A 14,301-nucleotide genomic window follows, 5' to 3' on the forward strand; every position below is an offset into this window, starting at 1 on the left:
ATCAAAAACGAAGAGAGATGGGAAAAGGGTTGCATTATAAAGGAAGATAATGAGTGTTTCTTGTATTTCTACAGGGGGGTGTGAGACTCCGTAGTGCCCAGAGGGAAGTGTATGTGGTGCCTGCACGTTGGATGGCCATGTGTTCCAAGACCACCACGCATGGGGGAATGATGTCACAGAGTAAAATGAGAGCCACATGGAGTAGGACAGGACAGAAGAAAGGGGGAGAGAAGAAAGAGCAGAGAAGCTAGGGGTGATGAGCTGGGGGAGAAGAGAGCAGTTAGGGGTGATGAGCTGGGGGAGGAGAGATGAGCTAGGGGTGATGAGCTGGGGGAGAAGAGATGAGCTAGGGGTGATGAGCTGGGGGAGGAGAGATGAGCTAGGGGTGATGAGCTGGGGGAGAAGAGATGAGCTAGGGGTGATGAGCTGGGGGAGAAGAGATGAGCTAGGGGTGATGAGCTGGGGGAGGAGAGATGAGCTAGGGGTGATGAGCTGGGGGAGGAGAGATGAGCTGGGGGAGAAGAGAGGAGCTAGGGTTGATGAGCTGTGGGAGAAGAGAGGAGGGGTGATGAGCTGCGGGAGGAGAGAGGATGGGTGATGGGCTGGGGGAGAAGAGAGGAGGGGTGATGAGTTGGGGGAGGAGAGAGGAGCTAGGGGTGATGAGCTGGGGGAGGAGAGAGGAGGGGTGATGAGCTGGGGGAGGAGAGAGGAGCTAGGGGTGATGAGCTGGGGGAGAAGAGAGGAGCTAGGGGTGATGAGCTGGGGGAGAAGAGAGGAGCAAGGGGTGATGAGCTAGGGGAGGAGAGAGGAGCTAGGGGTGAAGAGCTGGGGGAGGAGAGAGGAGCTAGGGGTGATGAGCTGGGGGAGAAGAGAGGAGCTAGGGGTGATGAGCTAGGGGAGGAGAGAGGAGCTAGGGGTGATGAGCTAGGGGAGGAGAGAGGAGCTAGGGGTGATGAGCTAGGGGAGGAGAGAGGAGCTAGGGGTGATGAGCTAGGGGAGGAGAGAGGAGCTAGGGGTGATGAGCTAGGGGAGGAGAGAGGAGATAGGGGTGAAGAGATGGAGGAGGAGAGAGGAGCTAGGGGTGATGAGCTAGAGGAGGAGAGAGGAGCTAGGGGTGATGAGCTGGGGGAGGGGAGAGGAGCTATGGGTGATGAGCTAGGGGAGGAGAGAGGAGCTAGGGGTGATGAGCTGGGGGAGGATAGAGGAGCTAGGGGTGATGAGCTGGGGAAGGATTGAGGAGAAAGGGGTGATGAACTGGGGAGAAGAGAGGAGCTAGGGGTGATGAGCTGGGGGAGGAGTGAGGAACTAGGGGTGATGAGCTGGGGGAGAAGAGAGAAGCTAGGGGTGATGAGCTAGGGGAGAAGAGAGGAGCTAGGGGTGATGAGCTAGGGGAGGAGAGAGGGGCTAGGGGTGAAGAGCTGGGGGAGAAGAGAGGAGCTAGGGGTGAAGAGTTGGGGGAGGAGAGAGGTGCTGGGGGTGATGAGCTGGGGGAGGATAGAGGAGCTAGGGGTGATGAGCTGGGGAAGGATTGAGGAGCTAGGGGTGATGAGCTGGGGGAGGAGAGAGGAGCTAGGGGTGATGAGCTGGGGGAGGATAGAGGAGCTAGGGGTGATGAGCTGGGGAAGGATTGAGGAGAAAGGGGTGATGAACTGGGGAGAAGAGAGGAGCTAGGGGTGATGAGCTGGGGGAGGAGTGAGGAACTAGGGGTGATGAGCTGGGGGAGAAGAGAGGAGCTAGGGGTGATGAGCTAGGGGAGAAGAGAGGAGCTAGGGGTGATGAGCTAGGGGGGAGAGAGGAGCTAGGGGTGAAGAGCTGGGGGAAAAGAGAGGAGCTAGGGGTGAAGAGTTGGGGGAGGAGAGAGGTGCTGGGGGTGATGGGCTGGGGGAGGATAGAGGAGCTAGGGGTGATGAGCTGGGGAAGGATTGAGGAGCTAGGGGTGATGAGCTGGGGGAGGATAGAGGAGCTAGGGGTGATGAGCTGGGGGAGGATAGAGGAGCTAGGGGTGATGAGCTGGGGGAGGATAGAGGAGCTAGGGGTGATGAGCTGGGGAAGGATTGAGGAGCAAGGGGTGATGAGCTGGGGAGAAGAGAGGAGCGATGGGAAGAGGACATGGGGGTAACATAGGGGAAGAGAGGTGGACTAAGAGGTGGAGATAAAGTAAACGGAAGAGTTGGGAAAGCAGAGAGAAGAGACGGCTGGATAACAAAGGAAGAAGGCCTGTGATCTTTGAATGAGACCATTGCTACATCTGGAGAGCAGGAGAACCAAATTTCCTGACATAATACTTCCTGTAAAGATCAACAACACAACAAACACACTGTCATGTGGTTCACCCAACTCTGTTTTAAGTTTGACGTAACTAGATTGTGCATTGTTTTGTGGGGTGTAAATCCTTGTTGCCCAAAAGAGAGACAGACATCAGAGGGCTAATATTTCTGAGCACAGATCACGTCAGACACACACAGACGGAGTCTCTCAGAGAGTGTACAGAGATTCTATTATGATGGAGTTTGATTAAAGCCCAGCTAGCAGAGTAGATGCCCCAGCAAGAGTCGTCCTTGGAACCCTAACCCCCATCTGCTCCACGGTGTGTCTGTGGGGATAGTAAAGGCTGAGGTTCACTCAAAGGGAGGAAGTGGTGGTTGTGCTAGATATAGGCAAACAGACTGCATTGTGCTGCCTGATTAAATAGGCATTACCTCACATCACCGCTGCCTCATCCCTAACCCCCTCACTCATATCTTAACCCAGGATCCCTCACCCCATGACCATTTCACCCACTGCATCCCCTCATTCACCTCTCTCTCTCTCTCTCTCTGACTCTCTCTCTCTCTCTTTCTCTCTCCCTCTCTCTCTCTCTCTCTGACTCTCTCGCTCTCTCTCTCTCTCTCTCTCTCTCTCTCTCTCTCTCTCTCTCTCTCTCTCTCTCTCTCTCTCTCTCTCTCTCTCTCTCTTTCCCTCTTGCTCTCTCTCTCTCTCCGTCTGTCTGTCTGTCTCTCTCTCCCTCTCTCTCAACCCTCCTCCTCTCCCCCTGGTGTTTGTACTGTTAAAAGGTAATAGCAGACATGTCTCACAAGCTGTTTCACCCTAGACACTACAGACCTACAGAGAACACACACGACAGAAAGAGAGAAAGAGAGAGAGAAAGAGAGAGAGAGAGAGAGAGAGAGAGAGAGAGAGAGCGAACGAGGGGGAGAGAGAGAGAGAGAGAGAGAGAGAGAGAGAGAGAGAGAGAGAGAGAGAGAGAGAGAGAGAGAGAGAGAGAGGCCGAAACAGATAAAAATATTCCTATTCGATCCTATAAATTCCCTGCCCTGAGGTGAATATGCACATCTCCCTGTCACATCCTATCCAGGTACTTATACAGTACTTAGTATAAAGACTATATTTAATGAGACAAATCTCCCTCATTTAAAAGATACAGGACTTCATCTAACAAACACAGGGCTTCATGCAACACTGGTATTCCCCAGCTCATTCCTCATCACAATTCCACCTCCAGCTAAGTCATTTAAGATGTTTAAACACATCCAGCAGCTCTCTTCTGTTCTAGTCTGGGAAGGAAGGTTTTATATTACCACTCAGAGGGGGGCTCCTTACTGGTAATTACTACCTGAGTGCTTCACAGTAGGATATCAACAATTGAACAGAGGAACAAGGACTAGACATTGGAGTGGAACAGAGCCATGGAGGATCAGGAATGATCAGAATGCAAATGGCGTACACATCTAAAATGTGCAAACTCTAAACATCTCAGGGATGGAATAGGTATCAGAGTGGAAGCACAGTATGTTCAGCATATTTGAAATCACATCAGAATGCCATCTACAATAGGGGGACACCAGCTGTCTTAACTGTGTGCTTTTACTGCATGGGATTATGTAAAAAGTATGTAAGGTACTGTATGTGTAGTTGAAAGTAGTGTGTTGTTGAAGTATGGCCCATGAGAGCTTTTAGGCGTTCACTGTTTGACTTGTCTGAGAGGAAAATGTTCTGCTACAACATGGCAGCGACAGGAGTTTATTTATCCAAGTGAACATGTCTGACATTATCCCTGTCCAAACACTCTGACATCACCTGAACACTTGATTCACCACGCACAGAAAATCAGAGGTTTTAGAAATAATATTTACCAATGTTACAAAATTATTATGCTTTCTAACTAAATATTCATTTGGCAGAGGTACTGTTTGAATTATGCTAAAGTTCAATTTTCAGTAATTGCTGTGGTTTTCAACAGGAATATGTTTATTAAAATTGGCTGTTAGTGTGGGGTACAATAATGTTTTCCCCTGTGATCAGAAGCAGCAGAGAACTACCTCTCACTTACAGCTTCAGTAACAACTTTTGCTCAGAGTTTAATGTGCTTCTTAAACCCATAATGGTCTCTTTAAACACATTCAACGAGGAGAGCCTCTGTACAGGTAGCTATTATCTGGGTGTGGTGACACAGTTAGGTTTGAACTCAGATTGGAATGTATGAATCAGAGGACCCCATCTGCAATGCCTAGAGAACATGCCAATACTGGAGAGCTAATAACCTGTGTTTGAAGGAGGCCTGTACTCCGTCCCTAGTTACTCTGTCCCTAGTTACTCTGTCCCCAGTTACTCTGTCCCTAGTTACTCTGTCCCTAGTTACTCTGTCCCTAGTTATACTGTCCCTAGTTACTCTGTCCCTAGTTACTCTATCCCTAGTTATAGCAAGTCAATTGGTCCAATGCCTGGCTCTCTGTGGTATTACTTTAGCTAATAACTGGATTTAGACTCTGAAAAAACTGTCTGTGTTGGAATCCTAGTGAAGGTCCAGCTTCCAGCCAAGTGTGAGGACAGAGATAGATGGAGATGGTAGAAGAGAGATAAATCACGTGTTGGCTCCATCTCTCCCTCCACCCCATCACTTCATTTGTCCCGTTGCCTCCACCACACTATACTCTGACACATGCCAGCAGTCAAAACCTCTCATTAAACATACAGCATAATATAACACTTGTTTTACTATGAAGAGTTCACTACAGGGCCACAATATGCAGATGAGCAGAACCAGAATCACCTTTATTCACCAAATACAATTGCAGGTACAGGAATCTGACTTTGTGAAATGGTGTTTCCACAATAAACAGAATATACAGACAGACAATAGAAAAGGAGACAGACAACATATGAGGCAAGACCGCATATCATTTCAAGTAATGTAATGTATTCTACAGCTCTATTGTTTTTCATTGTGTTTTTAATAAGGAGTTCTGTTCTATTCATTGTAATACAATGGCCAGACCAATCCCTCTGGAAACCATCTTTAGACAATCAGACAGATGGGACAATTGACCACTAGGATTTAAGGGTTTTGATTGGCTGAAAGCCCTGCCCAATGAGAGTGTATTAGGCTCTCATAAAGTGTGTTTAAGGTCTTTGGAGGAGCTGCATGCAGAGCAGCTTCAGGTCTGTTCTGCTTTGGAAACTGGAGACAATCGGTGATTGCAACTCGATACAAAAGCAGATTTTCAAAACATATTGATAGGAATGAGAGGAAATCGAGATTATAGTTGATGGAAAAGATCAACAGTGTTGGAAAAGAGTTGCGCTTACACGTGGTGAAATGTTCAGGAAGAGAGGCAGGAGAGGAAAGAGGGAGATGAGTGGAATGAAAAAGTGGAGAAAGAGATAGTGATAATATAAACACAGAAGACAAGATGAAATCTCAATGTCAGAGCTCTGAGATGGAAACTCTGATAACATTCCCAAAATAATTCTGACTTGTAAACTCAGTCCTGGAGGATGTCCATCTGAGAGCATATTTCCACAGACCTAAAGGGTAGACTGGATTGATCTCTACAGTACTGTAACACCTTTAAGTCAGACGGAAACTGGGTCATACATCTCTGATGACTACATCCATGATTTCAAACAAATTCCTCCACATCCAGAGAAATACAACCAGATAGATTGTGATAGTTAATATTGTGATAGTTTAGTTCCTCAGGACTAATAACAGAGACTTTAATCACATTCCTCTCTTTTCCAGATCCGCCTTCAAGGCCTGCACATGGTAAAGTATTCACATTATTCTGTGTGTGTGTGTGTGTGTGTGTGTGTGTGTGTGTGTGTGTGTGTGTGTGTGTGTGTGTGTGTGTGTGTGTGTGTGTGTGTGTGTGTGTGTGTGTGTGTGTGTGTGTGTGTGTGTGTGTGTGTGTGTGTGTGTGTGTGTGTGTGTGTGTGTGTGTGTGTGTGTGTGTGTGTGTGTCTCAGTGTGTTGGTAGGTCGGTGTAAATCAAAGCTGGCAGAGACCATGAGACACATATTATTAAAGCTTAGATGTTTTTCATTCCATAATGATAGGATCCACCAGCAGCCTTCTACAGCATGCTCTACCAGCCAGAACACGCTACAGGAGAGAAGGGGGGACACCCTAGACCCACTACAATTCTCATGTCACCCCAGCAGATCTATCGCCATGCAAGAATGCTGTTCATCTCAGCCTTCAACACCATAGTACCCTCCAAGCTCATCACTAAGCTCAGGGCCCTGGGTCTGAACCCTTCCCTTTGCAACTTGGTCCTGGGCTTCCTGACAGGCCGACCCCAAGTGGTGAAGGTAGGCAACAAGACCTTTGGCCCCTAAGACCTTCACAAACTCCCACAGATGCACCATTGAGTGCATCCTGTCGGGCTGCTTCATCACCTGGTCCGTCAATTGCACCGTCCGCAACCGCAGGGTTCGCTCATCGTCCGTTCTTTATTAAATGTTTTACTCCCTGTACCTGCATCGTCTCTCCAGTGTCATGGTATGTGACAGTTTTACTTTGAATATAGATACTTTTGTACCTGTTTCCTTCAGCATCTTCACACGGTCCTGGGATTGATTTGCACTTTTCGCACCAAAGTACGTTCATGTCTAGGAGACAGAAGGTGTCTCCTTCCTGAGTGGTATGACGGCTGCGTGGTCTCATGGTGTTTATACTTGCGTACTATTGTTTGTACAGATGAACGTGGTACTTTCAGGTGTTTGGAAATTGCTCCCAAGGATGAACCAGACTTGTTGAGGTCTACAATATTTTTTCTGAGGTCTTGGCTGATTTATTTTGATTTTCCCATGATGTCAAGGAAAGAGGCATTGAGTATGAAGGTAGGCCTTGAAATACATTTACAGGTACACCTCCAATTGACTCAAATGATGCCATCCTATCAGAAGCTATCAGAGGCTTTTAAAGCCATGACACCATTTTCTGGAATTTTCCAAGCTCTGTAAAGGCACAGTCAACTTAGTGAATGTAAACATCTGACCCACTGGAATTGTGATACAGTGAATTATTAGTGAAATAATCTGTCTGTAAACAATTGTTGGAAAAATTACTTGTCTCATGCACAAAGTCCTAACTGACTTGCCAAAACAATAGTTTGTTAACAAGAAATTTGTGGAGTGGTTGAAAAACTAGTTTTAAAGACTCCAACTTAAGTGTATGTAAACTTCCGACTTCAACTGTATATACTGTATTCTAGTCATTTGCCCATCCTATATAAATTATATATATTTTTTTCTTCAGGATTCTGTTTTTTATTATAATTATAATTTTTATAATTACTGCACTGTTGGAGCTAGAAAAGCAAGCATTTCTCTGCACCTGCGATAACATCTGAAAATCTGTGTACTTGACCAAGAAACTTCGATTTGATTTTGAGTAAGAGAATGATGGGGAAGAGACAGCGATGGAGTGGAAAAGGGTGGACTGAGGGAGAGGAAACATACAACAGAATGAAAGTTTGTTGAAGACCGAGTTCAGTATGAGAGAGCTTGAAATAGAACTTTGGAACAAGTTCATGGTGGATGGTGGTAACCACAGGCCTGTTCCAGTGCCCACCATCTCTCCACTCCTCTCCACTCCTCTCCTCTCCTGTGGTGTCTTCCTCCATCTGTCTGCCTTTCTCTCTCTCTTTCCCTCTCTCTTGCTCTCACTAACTCTTTCTCTTTCTCTCTCTCTGTCCCTCTGTGTGTGTAAATCAGTCAGTGGAGCTTCTCTCCCCCAGGTTAGTAATGACTCAGGTGAAATACATGTATGAATGTCAGTGTTATTACTGTAATTGAGGTGACGTTTATGACTGAACACATCAGCACAACTCAACACTCAGCAAGGGATTCTGTCAATATACCAGCCTAACACACTTCACTAACCAAACAAACCCATAACATCCCTCCCTTATTTATGTTTCTCCTCTCCATTTCTACCATTTCTCATCTCTCTGTATTTCCTTCCCTGCGTCCGGGGCTCGTCTCTCCCTTATTTCCCTTCTTCTAGCATTCTCTTTCTTCTTCACTTTTTCAGTTATTCATCCCTTTCTAGCTCTCCTTTCCTCCTCGCTCCCTTCTCTTTCTCTCTTCCTCCTCCTACAGATGTAGGATCTTAATTTGATCACTCTTTTGTTGCTGAGAATTTGCACAGCAGGAAATGTAAACTTGTAGTGTATTTGAGTTTTAAGGATTCTAAAGTTTGTAATTCCACTTTAAAATGTCAGACTTGATTTACTCTAATAAAACATGTATCAACCCCTACAGAAATGTCCAGAAATTAAAATCAACATAATAATTCACATTTCCTGTTCCTGCAGGATTATTTTCCTGCTGTAGCAAACTGGCTCAAATGAATATCCTACATCTGTATTTATTAAAGTAATTTACTGTACGATGTTATCTAAACTAGCATGGTGATAAGAGAGGGAAAGTATTACAAACAGGCCCCAGTGAACCTTCATAGTGGGGTACCATGTAGATAAACCACGCTGTTCTACTTCCAGGACAAACTCACTGCTTTGCACCTTACACAGATCCTATTTATTGACCAGGGAAATTCCACACATACTCTTAACTATGTCCGACACCTTTTTATGTGGAATTACAGTATGTGTTAGTGTTGCTATAGTGATCAAAGACACAGTGGAGAGAGAAGAGAGGTTGTGTTAACTACAGACTTAACTACAAAGAAAGAACCTCGTACTCCCTAAGATATAGACTGCAAATAATCAGATGAGACCACACACACACACACACACACACACACACACACACACACACACACACACACACACACACACACACACACACACACACACACACACACACACACACACACACACACACACACACACACACACACACACACCACCACCATAAACTTACCAGTGTGCCCCTCTCTCATCCTACCATTATAAAAGTAGAATGCCACATTGTGGAATGCCAGCCACCGTGGCCAGAGGAAGAAAACAATCCTCTAGTCAACAACAAGAAATGTGCCGTTTTTAAATGTACAGTGCCAGTCAAAAGTTTGGACACACCTACTCATTCAAGGGTTTTCTATATTTTTACTATTTTCTACATTGTAGAATAATAGTGAAGACATCAAAACTATGAAATAACACATATGGAATCATGTAGCAACCAAAAAAGATAATTCAAAATATATTTTATATTTGAGAGTCTTCAAAGCAGCCACCCTTTGCATTGCTTACAACTTTGCACACTCTTGGCATTCTCTCAACCAGCTTCATGAGGTAGTCACCTGGAATGCATTTCAATTAACAGGTGTGCCTACTTAAAAGTTCATTTGTGGAATTTCTGTCCTTCTTAAAACCTGTTAGGGATAGGGGTCAGCATTTTCACTTTGGATTAATTGCGTGCCCATAGTGAACTGCATCCTACTCTGTTATAGATTTTTTTTTCACCTTTATTTAACCAGGTAGGCAAGTTGAGAACAAGTTCTCATTTACAATTGCGACCTGGCCAAGATAAAGCAAAGCAGTTCGACAGATACAACGACACAGAGTTACACATGGAGTAAAACAAACATACAGTCAATAATACAGTATAAACAAGTCTATATACAATGTGAGCAAATTAGGTGAGAAGGGAGGTAAAGGCAAAAAAGGCCAGATGCTAATATATGCATATTATTATTATTACTATTAGATAGAAAACACTCCAACGTTTCTAAAACTGTTTAATTTATGTCTGTGAGTATAACAGAACTCATAGAGCAGGCACATTTCCAAACAGGAAGTGGAAATTATGGGGCTGGTCGAATTTCAAGTCATCGCCTATTCACATCCAAACAAGATATGGATACAAGATATGGATATGTTCGCACTTCCTACACCTTCCACTAGATGGGAGGGGAATGAGTCAGTGGTCTGTCAGAATGCCAGTTCCTGGTTGCGCACATTACTGTTGATATCGCCTGCGTTCCATGACTCTGTAGACAAAAACGAATACTCCAGTTGGAACGTTATTGGATGTATATGAAAATAACATCCTGAAGATTGATTCTCTACTTAGTTTGACCAGTTTATTCGACCTGGAATATAACTTTTTGAAGTTTTCGTCCGAGTTCGCCTGGACCAGCGCCAGCTTTTGGACATGTGAACTAACCGTGCTAGCAAAAGCAGCTAATTGGACACTAGTAATGGACATTATGGAACAAAACAATGATTTATTGTGGAACTAGGACTCCTTGCACTGCATTCTGATGAAAGATCATCAAAGGTAAGAGAATATTTATGATGTAATTTCATATTTCTGTTGACTCCAACATGGCGGAGAAATATTTACGTTACGTTTTAGCGCCGTTTTAGATTATTGCATAAAATGCTTTTTTCGTAACATTTTTTAAAAATCTGACACAGCGGCGGCTTAAGAACCAATGTGTCTTTAATTATATGTAAAACGTATCTTTCGTCAAAGTTTATGGTGATTATTTCTGTTATCTGGCATAGCTCTCTGTAATTAGTCCGGATATTTTGGAGACATTTCTGAACATGGCGTCAATGTAAAACGAGATTTGTGGATATAAATATGCATATTATCGAACAAAACATAAATGTATTGTGCAACATGATGTCATATGAGTGTTATCTGATAAAGATTATCAAAGGTTAGTGTTTCATTTGATCTCTGATTCTGCTTTTGTGTGATCTTTGGCTGGGAAAAATGGCTGTGTGTTTTTTTGGATTTGGTGGTGTTCTAACATAAATATATGTTGTGTTTTCGCTGCAAAACTTTTTAAAAAATGGACACGATGGGTAGATTAACAAGATGTTTATCATTTGCTGTATTGGACTTGCTAATGTGTGAAAGTTAAATATTTCTAAAAAATATTGTAGAATTTCCCGCGCTGCCTTTTCAGCAGAATGTTGGGGTGAGGTTCCGTTAGCGGAACGTCTGTCCTAGACAGGTGTTAATGTGTTTGAGCCAATCAGTTGTGTTGTGACAAAGAAGGGTTGATATACAGAAGATATCCCTATTTGGTAAAAGATCAAGTACATATTATGGAAAGAACAGCTCAAATAAGCAAAGAGAAACGACAGTCCATCATGACTCTAAGACATGAAGGTCAGTCAATAGGGAATATTTCAAGAACTTCAAAAGTTTCTTCAAGTGCAGTCGCAAAAACCATCAAGGGATATGATGAAACTGGCTCTCATGAGTACCGCCACAGGAAAGGAAGACCCAGAGTTACCTCTGCTGCAGAAGATACATTCTTTAGAGTTACCAGTTTTAGAAGTTGCAGCCCAAATAAATGCTTCACAGAGTTCAAGCAACCGTTTTTGTTTCCGTGTATTTGTGAGACGCAGAGTAGGTGAACGGATGATCTTTGCTTGTGTGGTTCACACCGTGAAGCATGGAGGAGGAGGTGTGATGGTGTGCGGGTGCTTTACTGGTGACACTGTCAGTGAATTAAAGGAACATATAACCAGCATGGCTACCACAGCATTCTGCAGCGATATGCACTCCCATCCCATTTGCGCTTAGTGGGAGTATCATTTGTTTTTCAACAGGACAATCCCCCAACGCACCTCCAGAAGGAGAGTGATGGAGTGCTGCATCAGATGACCTGGCATCCACAATAACCCACCTCAATGCAATTGAGATGGTTTGGGATGAGTTGGACCGCAGAGTGAAGGAAAATAAGTGCTCAGCATAAGTGGGAACTCCTTCAAGTTTGTTAGAAAAGCATTCCAGGTGAAGCTGGTTGAGAGGATGCAAATAGTGTGCAAAACTGTCATCAAGGCAAAGGGTGGCTACTTTGAAGATTCTAAAATCGATTCGATTTGTTTAACATTTTTTATTTAACATCTGTTATTTCATAGTATTGATTCCTTCAATATTATTCTACAATGTATAAAAAAATAATTAAAAAATAAAGAAAAACCCTTGAATGAGTAGGTGTGTCCAAACTTTTGACTGTTTCATGTTCTGTGGGGACCCCAGGAAGAGTAGCTGCTGTTATTGCAACAGCTAATGGGGGATCCTAATAAAATACCAGGACAATCACAAGGAGGAAACACACTTTACAATGTCATAGATGAGTTTAGGTCCTCTTTCATCTTACATAGAGTAATCTCAAATACTCATTAACAGTTTCTAACATCAGAGATGATACTGTGGCCAGCTATACACTTAGTGATGAATACGAGCAGTTTAGTAAAGTAATAACTCATTTCTCCAAGTTGTTAAGGGGTTGTGCAGAGGTGTCTATTAGTAAACATTCTATATTGTCACTGACACACCTGCCGTGACATAAACGGAATAAAAATGTTAGCATGCTTTGACTAGTTAGTCAGCCAGCACTCACATACTAAAGTTCCTGATTCCTACCTTTATGGGAGAGTCGTATTCTGGGGTAGACGCTCTGGGCTGAGTGTGCTGAGCTCAACAGGAAAACACTCAGAATCAGAGACACATTCTTTACACACTCCATCCTGACACAAATACACCGAAGAGGGAGTAAGCCAATCCAGTGTGAATCACTACTTAAGTCCAAGGGAAGTGTAGGAAATATCCACCTGGTAGAGTCCAGGCTCTATGACCAGAGTATGTTATAATAAATCAGATATACAGTTTCATCATCAATCTTTCCTCCATAGGAAAAGGCAGCAATCCAGTCTCTGACCACAGGTATTGCAGGTATCTCAGCCCTCCGAGAGGGAAGAATCCACCGTTTCTTTCTACTGATCTCCAAGTGGAGCTGTACTGTTCTGTCTCAGTCTGTAGGAACTACTGCAGTATTGTGTCCATCTTTATGAGAGGAGATCCTACAGGACTATGATTCAATGATTGAGAGGTAGTGAGGAACTTAGCTCCTAAAACCAATTGCTTCAGGCGAGAGAGAGTACTCCAGCTGTTACAGCCCGAGCTGCATAACCACTGCTGCTCTCTGTCCGTCTGTCCGACTGACTGTCGTTCTTGTGGCAGCCTGGCAGGGATGTTGCATCTTCTTTATGTCTGAACAAATGAAGGAAAAGAAATACTGCTGATAGTCCTTCCAAAGTGTTGCTGTGTGTTCTGTCATTCTGTCTAAGGCAGCATTGTGGTATCCTCAGCTTGTGTTCTTCCAGGATCCAACAGAGTCAGTGTCTGGCCACTAGCCCAGGAGAAGCAGGAGAGGCAGAGGGAGACACTCTCTCTTTCTCTCTGTCTCTCTTGTGATGTTTCTCTTGTGTTCTCTCTCTTTCCCCCCTCTGATCAGGCAAGGAGGATCCAAACAACTGTGCTCACTAATGTGTACTGCTTCCACTGCTCAGAGCAGAGGATACATACCAGTGTGTGTGTGCCATTCATTAATTCATTAATTTTCCTTCTCAAGGCTGACGATTGACTCCTGCTAATGAGAAGAAACCTCTCTCTCTTCCTCTCTCTTTCCCCACTCTGTCTCTCTCTCTCTCTCTCTCTCTCTCTCTCTCTCTCTCTCTCTCTCTCTCTCTCTCTCTCTCTCTCTCTCTCTCTCTCTCCTATCTCGCCTCAATTTCGCTCTCTCTCTCTCTCTGACAGCTGAAGTGCAGCCTGCAGGGTGTATCTTAGGGTCAGCCTCTCCCCAGCTCTGCTCCAAGAAATACTGCTTCTCCACGCGCCACACAGCACTGCACCGCACAGTGCAGCCCACCACCTCTCATCTCCTCTCCTCCCTCTCTCCCTGTCCCCCTCCACTTCTTCCCCCGACCGCCCTTCTCCTGCAGCATTAATATGGACCAGAGCCAAAGTTTATCCAGACTCTAGTTTCTCCCTCTTCTTTTATCTCCTTCTCTCTCTTTCCTTTCCCCTCTGACCCGTATTTCTCACTCTTTATTAGCTTTTTGTTTAAAATTGTACTCTCACTTGTCACTTTCCACTTTCCTTCACTCCTTTATCTCCACTGTATCGCTCTCATTCCCTTGCTCTCTGTTTCACTTCTCCCCCTCTTCTCCCTCACCTGTCTGAAGCCCTGTTATTAGTGTGTTCTCTGTTACTGCTGTTACTGTCTGTTCTTTCTCCAAGCTGTGT

The 14,301-nt window shown here is 44.4% G+C and overlaps 1 protein-coding gene across 1 annotated transcript in view; it reads right to left on the minus strand.

The window, feature by feature from the left end:
• LOC124036204 (semaphorin-3E-like) overlaps window positions 1–13,671 on the minus strand; it is a 77,378-nt gene extending 63,707 nt beyond the window's left edge. Inside the window, exon 1 of the mRNA XM_046350469.1 lies at window positions 12,640–13,671. Within this exon, the coding sequence (XP_046206425.1) occupies window positions 12,640–12,742 (103 nt within the window). The 5' untranslated portion in view covers window positions 12,743–13,671. The remainder of the gene's footprint in view (window positions 1–12,639) is intronic.
• Window positions 13,672–14,301: the final 630 nt, after the last annotated feature.

This window comes from Oncorhynchus gorbuscha, linkage group LG01 (assembly GCF_021184085.1).
Source record: "Oncorhynchus gorbuscha isolate QuinsamMale2020 ecotype Even-year linkage group LG01, OgorEven_v1.0, whole genome shotgun sequence".
Taxonomy (NCBI): Eukaryota; Metazoa; Chordata; class Actinopteri; order Salmoniformes; family Salmonidae; genus Oncorhynchus; species Oncorhynchus gorbuscha.